The following is a 15,539-nucleotide window of genomic DNA, read 5'->3' on the forward strand; positions in this document are numbered from 1 at the left end:
AAATACTCTCTTAATATATAAAAACACATGATATTAATAATTGAAATTGTTTCTTAAATTTGAAAAATAAAGAGACTAAATTCAAACTGAACAAAGAGTAGAAGGACTTGAACTAGATTTTAACGTTTCTGTTTTTCAACGATGGAGAAAGTTAGGTCATTTGTTGCCTTGTGGCCCTTTGAACGTGGGCTGTTGTGATTGGGGAAACAAAATTCCAGTTTTTATTCCCTTTATTGCAATCAATGCTAAAAGGACCAATATAAAAATCAAAATACAATAGGGACATATTCGCAATTTTCCAGATATAATTGATTAAACATGACAAGGGTTTTTTTTCTTTTTTTTTGGGTCCAACTGAGTATATGGATAATTATTAGGTTAAAGCACGACTGTTTTTTTTATATAATTTATAATATATACTTTATGAAGGATCCAGAAAATACTTTAATTGGGATAATGCAAGGTGGAGATTTGTTTCAGTGAATTAATTAATATTTCTTTTGCCTTTAATCATTCAATAATTTGGCATTTTAATTGCATCTGAAAAATCTGTGTGCCCTTAGACTGGAAATATTATAAATTAAATTATTGTGTGATAATGACTAGCACTTATTTACTTAGATTAGTTATTATATGTAAAATTATATCGATATAATATCTCTATCCTAAGAGATTACGGTAATTGTTTGATACATTATTAATGGAGTTTTAAAATTTCACAAACGGATTAAAAGTGTGACAAGTGTCATATTTATTTATGTAATTAATTTTTTCTACACCCTATAATACACTGACGATATATTAAATAATTTTCCTTTTTTTAGTTCAATCAGATTATTATACAAATTTATTTTTGAAGTTTTGCTTAATCAACTTATATGATTATTCTTAAATTTATTTATTTAAATATAATTATAAAATATTTATATTAATATTAATATAAAAATTATAATATTTCAGTATTTTTTTAATACTAAAACAGACTTTTAAAATAGTCCAAAATTGATTCGATTCCAGCTTAAAGGGTGTTTTTTTTTCTTCTGGAGGGAACCTGAGAAACCCTAAACTTGATTTTGGGCTAAAATAGGCCGATTCATGGTTTAACCCAACATATAATAACAAAGCCCAACTACCGAAAGGCCATTAGGGATTTAGGGTTTTAGCTTTTAAGCCTATATATATAATCTCAAAGCCTTACCTTTCTCTTCCCCATTTTCCTCGCAGCCTCCGTAGAAGAACACTACACGAGTGGTTTTGAACTGCAAAAGGAGATCGATTTCGAACCCTTTTCACCATGAGAGCTAAGGTAAAAACGTCAAAACCCAAACCATGATTTTCTTTTTGATCTATTTGATTGTTTTTTTTATTGAAATATTGATATGGGTTTTTTTTTTTTTTTAATTGTGCTAATATCAGTGGAAGAAGAAGCGCATGAGGAGGTTGAAGAGGAAGAGAAGAAAGATGAGGCAAAGATCTAAGTAGTCTAATTTTATCTTAAAGCTAGCAATTTGGTCTATGTTTCTTTAGATTTTCTGTTGTTTGATGGATACTTTACTTTAAAAGGATTTAAGTTATCTTTATCGAAACCTTTTGAATATTCTGGAAACATGTTATTGTGTTTTCTATTAAAAGCTTATGGCTTTGGATGTTAATTTTCTGATATTTTTGGCTCAAAGTTGCACGCACTTGGCGTTCTCATTTTATCTTCAAATGGAAGATTATGGCTACAGATTTGATTTTGGGGGATGTAGTTATTGACTAAGTTTATGAGATATAGCTTGTTTCTTTGGGACATGATTCTAGAAGTTCTGGTATGATTGTCAGATTTTTTATATAGAACTACATATGAGCATAAGAATATTCGAACTCATACCTTTCAAAATATTGCATCAACAATTATGCCGATTAATTATTCAACTTAGTTGGCGGTATATTTGTTAGATATATGAATGTGTTTCGTATTAATATGTTATGGTTTTCTAGATTCATATTTTTAGAGAACTTTCTAGGTACAATTGAATCTGTTTTAAGCATTGTTGAGAGATTCGGTAGAAATTTTCGAAGGAGACTATTGGTCCCCAACAATCAAAAGTATTGTTTATTGGGGTTTTTGTCTCCCGTCCGGCGACTACCTTGAGGGCTTGATTCACAAAGCCGGGAGTGCTTCGACTTTGGGTGTATGGCCATCCACCAAGAGGGTGTGAATGTTTCACCTTTTGTGAGGTATGAACCCTTGACCTATGTTATATAGGTCACTAATTGGAGAAGATGTACTAACGTGCGGCAGAGATCGGTTGTAGGAACTTTTTCAGAAAGAGTCTCAACAAGGATTTTATTCTAATGTTCATATTCAAATAATATTAGTATGTTAGGTTCTTTAAATACATTTAATTGTTTGAGGATTATATTCATATTTGGATAAATATCGCATGTTTTGAGAGAAATGAAAAGTAAAAGATGAGGTTATTCTGCAATGAAACATTGAGGCATGGAAAAAAATTGAAGACCTATATACTCATTTCTATTATAAGTTGCAAAAGTTTAGGCTCTACTATCAAGAAGTAACCTTAGCAAAAAGAAAAGAAAGCAAAATAAGCCTTAGAGGGAGGTAGACTTTAATTGTGCCCTTGACGTGAAAAGTTCATTACTTGATGATTCACCAAGCCAGTGGCGTCGGTGATCGGACAAAACCCATTAATAGGCCTTACAATGATCAATTCCATTAAAGGCAAGTGGCGGTGGTATCCCTTGTGTCGTTAATGCTCGTTCATCTAGGGGCGTGAAGCCGTCGGATTCCATGATAGCTCGACACAAAGGTGAGCAGTGATTCTCTCCTAAGGCGTGCTTCGAGTGAGCTCTACATTGTTGTCAACGTCGAGAGCTTCAGGGGAAATTCTTTCTCCAAGAAATAAGATCATTTCAAGAGATTACAAGGCTTTAATGAATTTTTTTTAGAAGGATAAAAACCTAAAAAGATGGAAAACATAATTTTTTTTCACAGGGAGAGAAAAATGAAAATAATAATTTTTTCCATACATTGCTTGGTGGAGTTAAAACATGGAAGGAAATGAAATAAAACATCTGAAAATACATAATTTTGAATTAGTATACATATTTCCTTTATTTTTTCTCCTCCAATCATTCCAATTTAGAAGTATTGATTTTTATGTATTATCATGGAAAATAATCCTCTCCTATTTTCATCCCAACCAAGGACACTCAATTTATTTTCGTTTCACTTTTTCATTCTCTCCTCCCATTTCTCCACTTTTTTACCCAACTAAGCTCACTTAATGTAACCCCAATGGTACAAAGTCTCTCAGTAGCTTCTACCAACCTTGTCATTTTCTTTTTGTATCCCTCTATTTCTCTCTTAGACAAACCAAACATGAGCGCGCATTTAGTGACCAAATTGCGACGTCTTCTCACCCTTTTCTTTTTTTCACCTCCAAACGGCAGGAATCAAAGTTTTGAATTGTCGGTCCCATCTTTATTAATCGAGGAAACATAAACCAAGTACGAAGCATCTCTCATTATCGCAAACTTGCAATTGTAATATATACATACTTTCATTATGTGAATTGACAACGCTAAGAACAAGCTATATTTTCTGCTTTGATCGTCTGATCTTCCAAACGACGAACCATGTATAAAACAGCATCAAGGGAACTGTTTAACGGTTTTTAATGAAACAAAATTTTATTTTTTATAAGCAATGAAACAAATACTTGATCGCCATTGTTATCATTGCCAAGGAGCAAAGCTTTTAACAACTCAATGAACTCAGAGAGCAGTTCAGGCGGATCATCGGAACACATCAAATTCAAACTCTGATCAAGATCTTGTTCTTGATTTCAAGGTCAATTACGTGTTCGGAAGATCAAAATCTACATAAACTTGGTCGATCCTCTCAGTCCGTTCTTGATTTTTTTTTTCCCCATAATTACATCATACGTGCATTACTCTTTCGTGGCATGCCATTTTAATTTTTTGGATTCCAAACCTTTTGGACACGTATTCGCATCACATAATCACCATTCCGATCAAAATAATCAAATCTAACTAAAGACCAGCAATAATATTTATTTTATATAGAAAAGATATACATGTATATACTGCCAACAAATTCTACCAATAAAGAGCAGCCCAGAAAAACATGTATATGAATCATAAACAAATTTTCTGTTTCGATTTAGGAAAAGAATGAAGCAAAAATAAGAAACAATGAAGTGGGAAGTGTTCTCGTATATACTGCTGGGTCAATTCCAAGGACATTAAAGGAAAATAAAACTACAAAATACAAATATGCATGTGTGATAAAAATCCTCGGCTTACCTTCTTACCAGCATCCAAAAATATGCCTCTTTCTACCAAACAGTAAAAAAAGAAAAGAAGAGAATATTAGAACATAATAATATCACACAGATGAAACATAGAAATGGGATTATTATAAACTGGTCTTCAAGCCTTAAGAAATTGCCATGATTGGAACTAGGATATCAATGTCTTATTTGTCACAGCAACAGACGGAATCAACTCGGCTAAAAAAAGTCTTTCAAACAAACCTGTCATGAGTTAATAACTGCTGCCCATTGGTGGCATGCCGTAAGGTGGCATCGGAGGCATTCCCATTCCTCCCATGGGTGGTGGTGGAGGCGCAAATCCACCACCCATTGTTGGTCCTCCCATTCCTGGCATTGGCGGTGCAGGCAAGGCAAGAGGTAGTAACTGAGCATACATGTTCTGCAATGTGAGGCAATTAATTTTATCAGTAAGAAGCATTTTGAATCAGTCGAAAATCTATCTACTCCCACTGTGCAGGGGTAGAGAATACATTATCAAGAAAAAGCAGATCAATTTTCGGCTCTCCAAGTTATTATTACCTGTTGTGCAATGACTTCTTTCTCTTCTTGCTCTTTAGCCTTTACTTCTTTTTGAGCTTCTATCTTGTCCTTGATAAGTTCGTCAACTTTGCCAGTATATTCACGGATAAACTGTAAATTCAAAGAGAAATTAAACAAGGTTCAAACAACATAATCTCGAAACAAAAAAATCACAGGTTGAACTAAGATCAACCATCCAAGCATTCTAGCTAATGAAACCCTATTAACTGATGATACTGAAAGCGGCAGAGCACAGAAATCACCTGCAGCAGATATGGGAATGCGAAATCAATCATATTGTTGATCCAGGCCAGTTCAAGAGCAACATCCGCTCGAATTAAGTCATAACAGACAAAGAGGCACGATGCAAAGCATTCCTTCTTGCCCTGTACAAAGAGAACATCAACACTGAAATTAAGTACAATTCAAAACAATAACCAACATTATAGTGAAATACCATAAGGAAAACCACCATAGTGCAAAAACAAATATCAGTTAACTATACTTTCCATGTCCTATACCTATAGTACGATAATTGAGTACTATGGTCTATACTTTCTATGTTACTCAGACTCGGATGTTAGTGTGGGATACAAAAAATGTGTCTGGCACAAAGTATATTTATGTTTTTTTTTTTAAAGTTTTTCCATCTATTTGAACAGTCCTTGGAAGGTCATATCCCATTAACCGTGTCCAAATATGCGCTGGAAATAAGTGTCAGACAGATATTTCAAGAAAATGAAAGAGTAGAAAAGCATAACTTATATTTGCACCGGAAAGGAACAAGTGGAAGAGAGCACAATAACATAATTAGGAGTAGCAATTGGCCAAAAAGGTGTAATGCTTTCCACCTCCAAAGTCCAAACAGATAATCAGTCAGCATATATTTTTTTTAATGTATTTTGGAATGAGGTCAGTACCTGTTCAATGAAGTAAACAAGCAACTCCTCGGCAAGTTCACGTTCACCAGACTGTGAAGCTGTTTCCATTGCATCTCTGTAATGGTTGTCCTTCTTTGACAAGGCAATGGACTGCTTCCATCTGCCTGCCTTTTTGTAGATGTATGCAGCAACACGCCTCATTTCAAGCAGCTCATGTTTCTCAATCTACACAAGCAATTTGGAAATAATATCAGAAACAAACCTAACACCAAACACGAATGTAAGAAAAAGAGCACTTCACCTTTTGTGCAAGTCCAATCTGATCAAAGTTATCATGCAAATCAATAGATTCTCTTAATCTATCATAATCTTCTTCCTCCACATAAATCTCATTCAATGCCTCGTTTACTGCCAATACATTGTTGCTCTGAACAGCAACCATGTATGGCTTCACAAGACGTAGATGACCAGCCTGAAATTCCAGAAGGAAATAATAGTGAAACCAAAATGAACTATGGTAATAACAAAGAAAATCGTTTATTTCAATATTAGATCATCTTTTGCCAGAATTGAACCTTTCTCATAATGTCAACAACACGAGTGTGATCCACACGAAGTGCAAGCACGTTCAGCATATCATTGATGAGATCTGGATGTTCTTGCAAGTAGAAGTGGACAGCCTTGTAATAGAGCTCAACACTAGCAACTTTGACAATAATATCTTTGAACTGCATATGATCCCATGCTTCAGGAGAGTGGTTCATGACAGTAGTTGCAGCATTATCAAACTCGTCATATTGGATATACAAATAGGTAAGTTCCTTCCAATGCTGCTGCTCATCACAAGCTCTTATCAGTTTGGGAATGTTGAGACGCGTAGAGAACAATTTAATGTGCTCCATAAGTTTCTCTGGACGATATCTGGCATACAGGACTCCCAACTCAGTAAAGATACCCATGTGTGCACGCTCCAATCCTAAACCACTCTCCATAAGAGAGATTAACTCATTGAAGCATCCTCTATTCTGATAGTATTCACTGACTTCTTCCAAGTCATCCACCTAGAAAATCAGCAAACATAATGGTCAAAATCATTGGGGCCAAACCGTCTCCAACAGACAAACATGAGAAGAAGAAAAGGAGAACTGTATGCGCAATGACTATTGCTCCTGAAAATTGCAAGTCAACTGGAAAGTAAACTCACCTGCACAATAACATTAAGACCACATATTTGTGCCAATCTGAATTCCTCTGCATCAACACAAGCAAAGCAAACTTCCTTCCATGTCTTGGCACTGTTTGCTTTCCGTGCTGCATCAACAGCACCCTGGAATTGTTTAAGTCTCACAAGTGTAACAGCCAACTTGGCCCAGTTAGATATAAATGCAAATATTATTTTTGCAGCCTCATATAGCTCTTCATCGAACAATCGATCACCAACATTTTGAAGATTAGCCACATTTGGCATGAGAATGAATTCTTCAATTTCACCCAGTCTATCAATCTTTGCATATGCATAAATGAGTTCACTGTCAACCTTGGGCTCCTTGACTTTCTGCCTGACCATCAGAAGGTACCTCACGAGATCAGGGTAGACATTAGCATCCTCAGAAGCTCGGATGACATCAAGGAAGTGAGTAGCATCATCTGCACGGATAAATGATTCAATTGCATCGCTCACCAGCCCTTCCCTCAGTTGTGCCTTTGCCACCTGACTCCAAACAGCATCTTCTTCAACTCGGAAGGCAAATTCCACGGCTCGATCAATGTTTCTAATGTTATCCAGTAAAACATTGACAGCCTGAACATTTAAGTTAAACTTCTTGAAAATTGAAAAAGCTTCTTCATATAGTTGAGCTTCCACAGCCACTTCTCCAACTGCTGGTCCATCAAAGTTATCTAGCCTATTAATATAATCCATAACTCGAGAGGGATCTGCCTTGATAGCTGTCAAAATAAGTAGATTTTGCAGATTAAAGTTCCCACTGAATGCAGAGTTTTGGAGCACAATCTTCTCAAGAAGCTCAATTAGTTCATGGGGCAGGTCAGCAGTCATGAAAGCTTTAACAGCAGCAGAGACTTGTTCTGGACTTTTGCTTTCTGGCAAAGCAGTTGACACAACCTGATCAATTAGATGTCTTCTATATTCATTTTCAGGATTTAGAACCTTCTCCCAAAGATCGCCATCCATCCTCTCAACAACATACCTGTGATCAAAGGATGATGCACCTATAAGCCACTTAAAAACAAATATCTGATATATCATCATAAATAAACTAAAGAATTGCATACCTGGCCTGCAATTTGAACAACGAGTTCTTATTTGTGACATTGATAAGTTCATCATCACATTGTCCTCTTCGGTAAGCCACAACTGCCAAGGTGGGATCACGTTTCTCGCAATACTTACCAACAACCCGGGAATCATAGTAAGGATTGGTTGTGAGGAAGTGCTCTGGATTGTTGTTGCTTTCAATGATGATTTTACCAAGAGCATTGTGGACATGCACATCTTGGCTTCCCTCACTCACAAGATGCTCCAAGAACTGCGTAAGCAAACGAAGTCGATTTCTGGAAATCACATGCAGGAAAATGAGAATCACAAAGTAGTGAACAAAGGAAATGAGGACCAAAGATATTGTAAAAAATCACCTCTTCTCACATTCATCCACAAGTGGCTCAACTGGAAGCAAGGAACGGACTGAGAGAATGAGACCTTTAATAAAATCTTCAGGGCATTCATCATCAAGCAACTGCCCCACTACCAAAGGAGCATTGCCCGGGTTCACCTGTCAAAAGAAGCAAGTTCACAATTACCTGGGTTTAAATTAAACTCATATCATATGCCAGAAAACATATCCAGTCAAGAAAATTGTATACCTTCTGAACATAACCTTCAATGTAACGGAGCATGTTGTTTGTGTAGAGGTAGTGGGTCAGATCAGGAACAAACCCAAATCGATCACAAACATTAATCAGGGGCCTAGCATCAGGAAGCTTGGCCTCCATCAGGAAGTTCTTTGTCTTTTCAGCATCATAGAAGTTTGATTCTCTGGTCACACGCTCAACCTCCTTTATTTGTCCAGTTTTAGCAGCTGCCTCAATGTACTTAAAGTGTATATCGGGGTCCTCACTGTCCCATAATCAGAACCAACATAGTAAGTGCCATATTAGATATATTAGATATATCTGCGGTATGCCCTATCAAACAAAGGACATTTCTTGTTTGCTAAATAGCTTACCTTGAACTCAAATAAGATCCCAGGAAAAAGTACAATCCTTCATATGACTTAAACTGCTCAAAAAGTTTTATGCAAGCCTCAACACCCAACTGCTCACAGTACTCCTTGGCAACCTGCAGAGCCACAGCTTAGCCTTCGGTGATTTACTAAACATTATTAGCATACTATTATATAACATTCTTTACCTGAACAATTATTTGAAGGTTGCCTCTTAGATTAACCAGAAGAAGGTCCTTCATGCACTCCAAGGCCCATTCTCGTGAAAGAGTGCCAAAAAACTCAACAAGCGACTGAAAATAGAATTATTATTGAATAAAAATATATCAGGATTTAGTAGTCTAATTTTTCCAGGAGATAAAGATAGCAGAGACATGTACCTGAGGCTCAATAGCATGTGTGTTCACGATGACACGTTTAATGTCAGGCAACTCACTGTAATGCTGCAGAAAAAAGAGCAATGAGATAATTACCTAAAAGTTAAAACCACACAAAATGCAACAAGTAAAAATCTAAATAAGATAATTACCTGCAGAGCTCGCACATAGAGACCAGCTTTCTCGCAAAGTTGTGCAATTCGAGGGCGATCATAGTGACTGAACATTCCATTTGCTAAGATGGCATCAGCAACATTAGGAAAAGTTACTAGATTGATTTCCAAAACCTGCATAGAAAAGAATGTTGTTGACCTTAAATTATTCTTTTCAAAGTTAAAACCAATTAGATTAGCTGAACCAGCACATAAAATATATAACCTTCGTCTGTAGAAAAGCATGCTCTGGCAGATTTGGCTTCAAAACATCTAAAAGAAATGCGGTAGCCTCCCGTATCAAATTCCTCTGAAAAAAGGCAGATAGCAAAAGGAAACAATCTCATGTATTTTGCATAGAAACATAAGGTTATTGACACAACCAATTTGATGAGCAGTAGACCTGAAGAAAGAGGTCAGTAATAGTGTTGTAATCAACCGGACAACCTCCCTCCATTTGAGACATCATCAATGCAAAATTAACAGCTCCCTGCAAGTAAAACAACAAGCAAGAACCCATTTGTCCATGAAAATTACACAGATTCAATCCCCTAAAAAAATCTCATAATAGTAGCTGTTGATTGGCAAACAATAAAACAAAGGAAGCTTTTACTTTAATCAGAATATTCATAAAACTTTAATTAAGAGGCTCTAATGAAGGGAATTAACACAATTGAATATATTTATCAATTGGTCATATGGCATGCCTTCAACACCTCAAACACTAAAGACTACAAGAAGAAGAATGACGAACCTGTGGATCTGTACGAAGAATTGTTTGCAGAAGGAAGAGATAGTCAGGAGAGTACCCAACCTGAGGAAACAATTTAGTCATGAATATTTAATGCAAGCATTCACAGAAATGTAAAAAGCAAGTGGAGAAAAATTCTCATCTTGATAGGCTGTAAAAAGGAGAGCACACATTAATCACACCAGAAAATGCTAACAGCGAAGAAAATGCAGCAATTACCTGCTTTGAGTATATTAAGATTTTGTCGAACTCCCTACGTTCTGCAAAAGCTGCGACAACTTTAGGAGTTGCTCTAGCTTTAATGTATATTTTCAGTGCAAGATCATTATCCACAGTCTACAACAAAAGCAAAATGAAAGTAGAAGGCAGCAAAAAAGAGTCAAAACAGTCCCAATTTTAAAATGAAATTTAGATACAACTGAATAAGATACAGATACATTTCTATTAGAGAACAAAACAAACCTTCACAAGGTCTCCAAGTTCCTCACTACATTCCAATTTATCTTCAGCCAACCAATTCTCTAGAAGATTCTTCTTGTTTTGATTTACCACAAGTCGAGATAATTCCAATGACTCAAAGGCATTGAGCTTTCCCTTTGTTAAAAGTGTACCAAAATACTGCAACAGTGGTGGTGTCTGCCCAGCTTGCACAGGTACACTCTGCAGCATTCAAATAAACATTTCTGCCTCAGATAAAATCAACACAAACATAAAAACCAGAATCTGCATTAGCAAAAAGGGAAAAGCAAATATTACCTGAAACTTGGCAACTGTATCAGGCGTGCGAAGGATCCCCTGTGGAGACTCTGCTGCAAGCTCAGCAGCTTCTTTATACTTTGTCTGAGCAAACAATTCTTGAAAACGTTGGACAACCTGAGATATTAAAAACCACAGAATCAAAACCCTAGTATATTCTTAAAAGAACAAAGTAATCATAAACAAGGATCTAAATAAACAGATAAAATTGAATAACTTAAACTACATATTCTTGTTAACAACACGCAGCATCAGATATAGAGAACACAAAATCTAATTATGCAATCCAAATGCTATCTCCAATCTCAGCATTGCAGCAAGACCGAAGAGATCCCAGAATCATTGAAGAAAGTTACCACAAAAGTAACTCTTGGATAATATAGATTACTCCTTGGGATATTATTGTCTGGGAACTAAAACCTACGGTTAATAATATCAGGTTCTTACTTCTCAATTGTCATTCCAATGCAAAGATCCACAAACCATAGACCAAGCTATACACACATCAATCAACTTACCAGGTTCTCTGCACCTGGAAGGTTTCCTCTTTTAGCCAGATTGACAGCAAGCTCCAAATTGTTCAACTGAAACAGAAAACAACCCGGAAAAGTTGTAAGCCTGAATGTCTCACCTTATTGATACCAGAAAACACATGAAAGGCACAAAAACATACTTGACTGCTAACAAATGGCACTATTGTTGCTTCATTTACAGTAGCCAACAACACCTGACCTCGCCTGTTGATGGCATAAAACCCTCCTGCCGATGAAGCTTCAGATGTTAAAAATATTGGGTCTGGACTTATTCTATTTCTGTATACAGCAGTTGCAGTCTCTAGATCATAAACAAATAGCAGCCCAAGCTTTGTAATAACGTAGATCAAACTATATTTGTGTGATATCTGCCATTTAACAGAAACATGTCTTATTAATGGCACAAAAGTTTGAAAAAAGATTTACCAAGAAAAACAATCAAAGTTGAGGACATTATACTACCTGCATTGCAACTGGAAAATCATCTTGAAAATCTGGTGGAAAGAATAGATCTGCCTGTTTCTTTGAAAATGATGGCTTACCTGTCATATTAGAGGTTCTGTTAAAAGGTTCGAAATTAAATAGACAGGAGATACAACACAATGTTGTAGCTACTACGTTGTTTTCAAGAAAATAGTTAATATACAGGCAGGGCCAACACATGCCTCCCATCAAAATTAACTTAGAATAGTCTAGATCATGATTTAGAGTTTGCTACAGATAAAATTCTAGGATTACTGAATTAAACCCCAAATGTTATTTGACTTGCTGAAAGGGGCAATGGCAAATTGCTCTATTTCTTTATTTTTATTTTTACTTTCATTTTTGAATTCACTTAGAAAGACCCTCAGTTTCCCCTTATATACAACAAGGAGATAACAAAAGTATAACAGACATCATAGCAAGCAGACCTGGCTGGGCACCAAGTTCAATTACATGCAACTTTGATACAATTTGGCCAGCATTAAAACTCTTGGTAGCAAAAGAAATAAGAATAGAAGGATTCTCATTTCCTGGAACCTGCACAACACAAACAAGCATATACAATAAGCAGGCTAGTTAATTAGGGTATCATATCTAGGGAATAAAGTACAAAGAAATCTCCTTACCTTAAATTGTGCAAATGAAGCAGCATGAGATTCAAGAGCTTGACTACGCTGCTGATCAACGGAGAAAAGTTGCATGTTCCCCTTCACCAATTGTGGCCTCTAAAGAGACAAGACACGTAGATCAAACCAGAATTACACAGTAGCAGCAGAACATTTTTCTAGAAAGCGAATTTCATCAGTAATAATGATTATGCAAAGAACTATTCTAACAGTAGAAAGACAAGATGGGGAAAAGGAAAAGGAAAAGAAAACTAAAAAAGGGGATTACAGGGACGCAAATCCTAAAGGACACTACAAGAGACAGAATTAATCACCCATAAGGGTCATAAACTAATTCAGAGTTCTCTATAGCAGTTTGAGCTATGGGCCACATAACAACCACGCCAGCTAGAAGAACTTCTTAGGCACAGTTAGCTTAGGGTAATGTTTTGAGTATGTTACTTTAAAAATTCTGTTTTTGACATAGAACAAAATTTACTTAACATTTCGCAGTTTTCCAAATCCCAAAACTCAAAACAAATGAAGCAACAACCCCTTAAAAAAACACCTTTAGAAAGCATTGATAAGGCACCACCTACCTCAGGTGCACCAGGGGCAATTCCAATCAAAACCAACCACTTCTCTGAAGGATCACATTTGTAGTTTATTATCTGATTGTTCACCAAGTTTGCTGTTCTCTCAAACATCTTAACTGGCTCAGAATCACCTGCCAGAAATAAGATGCAGTGAGACTTGTAACACACAAAATATTGTTTAATAGATAAAAGTACATTCAGAAAAAGAAGTTTTTAGAGCTGAAAAAAAACAGCACCTGGGATACTAGAAAAGTTAACAGAATAACTTCTTACCTTCAATTGACCAATGATACACGGAGGTTTGTGTGACCAGACCAAGCGTTTTTGGGGTAATCCATTTCCAGAATACAACCTGTAAATGAACCAAGGACATTTTGCTAAGGTCATGCAATCAAGTTCAGTATTAAGGAAATACAAGTAATGTGGAGGCTGCCAGATACTGCAATAACAAAATTGGAACCATTAAAAAAAGAAAAACTTGAGACAGTAAATGAATTTGACCGGTTCAGGCATCTGATGCGATTTAATTTTCGCTTTCATCTCTATGTTAAATATTTGCAAGTGATCTTGAGTTGTTCCCGGTAGTTGAGCTACAAAAGCAATTTCATATTCTGTTAGCATAAAGCATAGATAGATTTTAAAAATTAAAGAAGACATAAAATTTATACTAGAGATATTTAATCTCCTTCTCCCTTAATTAGTTTTGTTAAAAGGAATGTGAAGCACTTGTATGACTTCCATTTCAACCATATTTTTGTTGCATTACAGGATCAAATTGAAGTAATTTCTGCTATAACAACATGCTTACTCTAAGCAGTGCTGAACAACCGTTTGATTTGCAAATACATCCAAGGAATATATGGATAAAACAATAGGGAAGTGATAATTACTATGACCGTATATCACATACACTAAGATTCCATAAGCAAGGTCCTTGCAGTTAACATGTATGGCAACATTCATTTGTTCATTTAGAAGCAAAAAGCAAGCAACAAATATTAAACACAAGGATGGTAAGTATCATTTTGAAAAATATATTGTAAACAAGTATTCCATTAAGAAAAACCTCAAACACAACTAGGTTCTTTGTAAGGCCAGATGCAAAACAGATCAATATCATGAATCCAATATGTGCTCTATGGACCACACAAGACAGCGATATTAAATATACAACCCACTAATCAATAACAAAAACGCTAAATAATTAATAATCACTATCAATTACTACACACATTTAACGAGCTTCAATAAAAATAACAACTTAAGGCTGGCAGTTAGGTAACTAACCTTTCAAAGCGAGGATTCTAGAATTTGGATTCATGAGAGCAGAGTCAGCTGTAATAGGCCGTCTCAACGGCTGCATCGGCATGCTCATGTCGATGATCACAACACTATTTTGTGGCGCGGTTTCCCTCACACAAATATACTTATCAGATTCCATAGTTACATTCGTGAATGTGATAAATTGCGGATTAATACCAACGCTCGGCAACTGCAAACAGACAACATCATCCAGATCACTCAAAATTCTCACTATGTCAAAACGTAAAGAGCAACTTTCAAACAGATCTAAGCAGGTTTTACAGATAATAGATCTGATAAAGTTTATAAAGCATTCGATTAAGCTTGGCAACCGTTGATTAACTATAATTCAGCTGAATTTTCTATAAAATAAACGACCGAACCGAAACGAAAGAGTGAGAGAATGAGAGTGAAAGAAGAATACTTACAGTTAAAACCTCCTTCATGGCGATGGGAGCGTTCGCGGCCGCCATGGTGGCTCAGATCGAAAGATGAAGATCCACGAATCAGGAGCGGATCTAACGGTTGAGATTGAATCTTTCAATCGCGAGTCAAAACTGAACACTGAGAAAGAGACGAGCGAAACTATAAAAAAAGTACTTTGCGAAGAGATCTGAGGCAGAGAATTAAAGCATTTGAAAAGAGAGAAAGTGAAGCAGATGGGAGAGATCCAATCCAAGGCACCGGAGAAAGTGGAACGGACGTGTAAAAAATGTGCCTTGAAACACTGGTGTGCGCATTAGCTTGCTCTTGGATTTAATGTAGATGCTGGATCCGGGTGACAACCCGGTCCAAATTTCATTTTTATTTTTATTTTTATTTTGAAAGGGGTCATTTGCAAAAGCAAAGCAAATGTAAATAGATAGTATTAACCTATGTTAAATGTGACAAAAACTGAATTAGAGGATCCAAAAAATTAAAAAACACATGTAAATTCGACTCTTACTTGGTGTTGGACTCGCTAAATATCATTTAAAATTT

At 36.0% G+C, this 15,539-nt stretch overlaps 1 protein-coding gene and 1 long non-coding RNA gene across 2 annotated transcripts; one reads left to right on the forward strand and one right to left on the reverse strand.

Annotated features, from left to right (window-relative positions):
- The first annotated feature begins 1,139 nt into the window (after positions 1–1,139).
- Positions 1,140–1,652, forward strand: LOC105772646 (uncharacterized). The gene is made up of 2 exons (XR_001126838.2): positions 1,140–1,306; positions 1,417–1,652. It is a non-coding gene; the product is annotated as an uncharacterized LOC105772646 (long non-coding RNA).
- A 2,511-nt stretch (positions 1,653–4,163) lies between these two features.
- On the reverse strand, positions 4,164–15,293 carry LOC105772645 (clathrin heavy chain 1). Its single transcript, XM_012594042.2, has 31 exons — positions 14,987–15,293; positions 14,544–14,748; positions 13,758–13,846; positions 13,530–13,608; positions 13,260–13,387; positions 12,682–12,780; positions 12,484–12,592; positions 12,035–12,114; positions 11,713–11,940; positions 11,558–11,623; positions 11,040–11,156; positions 10,746–10,943; positions 10,503–10,619; positions 10,287–10,346; positions 9,936–10,022; positions 9,759–9,842; positions 9,533–9,667; positions 9,384–9,446; positions 9,192–9,296; positions 9,007–9,119; positions 8,645–8,897; positions 8,417–8,553; positions 8,057–8,335; positions 6,969–7,971; positions 6,340–6,825; positions 6,066–6,236; positions 5,804–5,989; positions 5,147–5,269; positions 4,884–4,994; positions 4,566–4,743; positions 4,164–4,367 (listed from the first exon to the last, which is right to left on the reverse strand). Exons 1-30 carry the CDS (start codon positions 15,029–15,031, stop codon positions 4,576–4,578), a joined length of 5,124 nt encoding a protein of 1,707 aa, XP_012449496.1. The 5' UTR covers positions 15,032–15,293; the 3' UTR covers positions 4,164–4,367; positions 4,566–4,575.
- Positions 15,294–15,539: the final 246 nt, after the last annotated feature.

Source organism: Gossypium raimondii, chromosome 6, assembly GCF_025698545.1.
Source record: "Gossypium raimondii isolate GPD5lz chromosome 6, ASM2569854v1, whole genome shotgun sequence".
Lineage (NCBI taxonomy): Eukaryota > Viridiplantae > Streptophyta > Magnoliopsida > Malvales > Malvaceae > Gossypium > Gossypium raimondii.

What these genes read in the sequence shown, in the direction of transcription:
- LOC105772645 (XM_012594042.2), bottom strand. Translation starts at nt 15,031, where the DNA reads ATGGCGGCCGCGAACGCTCCCATCGCCATGAAGGAGGTTTTAACT. An exon ending in ATACAGTTGCCAAGTTTCAG is followed by an intron (nt 10,944 to 11,039) that starts GTAATATTTGCT and finishes TGAATGCTGCAG; the next exon opens with AGTGTACCTGTGCAAGCTGG. An exon ending in CATTCCCATATCTGCTGCAG is followed by an intron (nt 4,995 to 5,146) that starts GTGATTTCTGTG and finishes TTGAATTTACAG; the next exon opens with TTTATCCGTGAATATACTGG.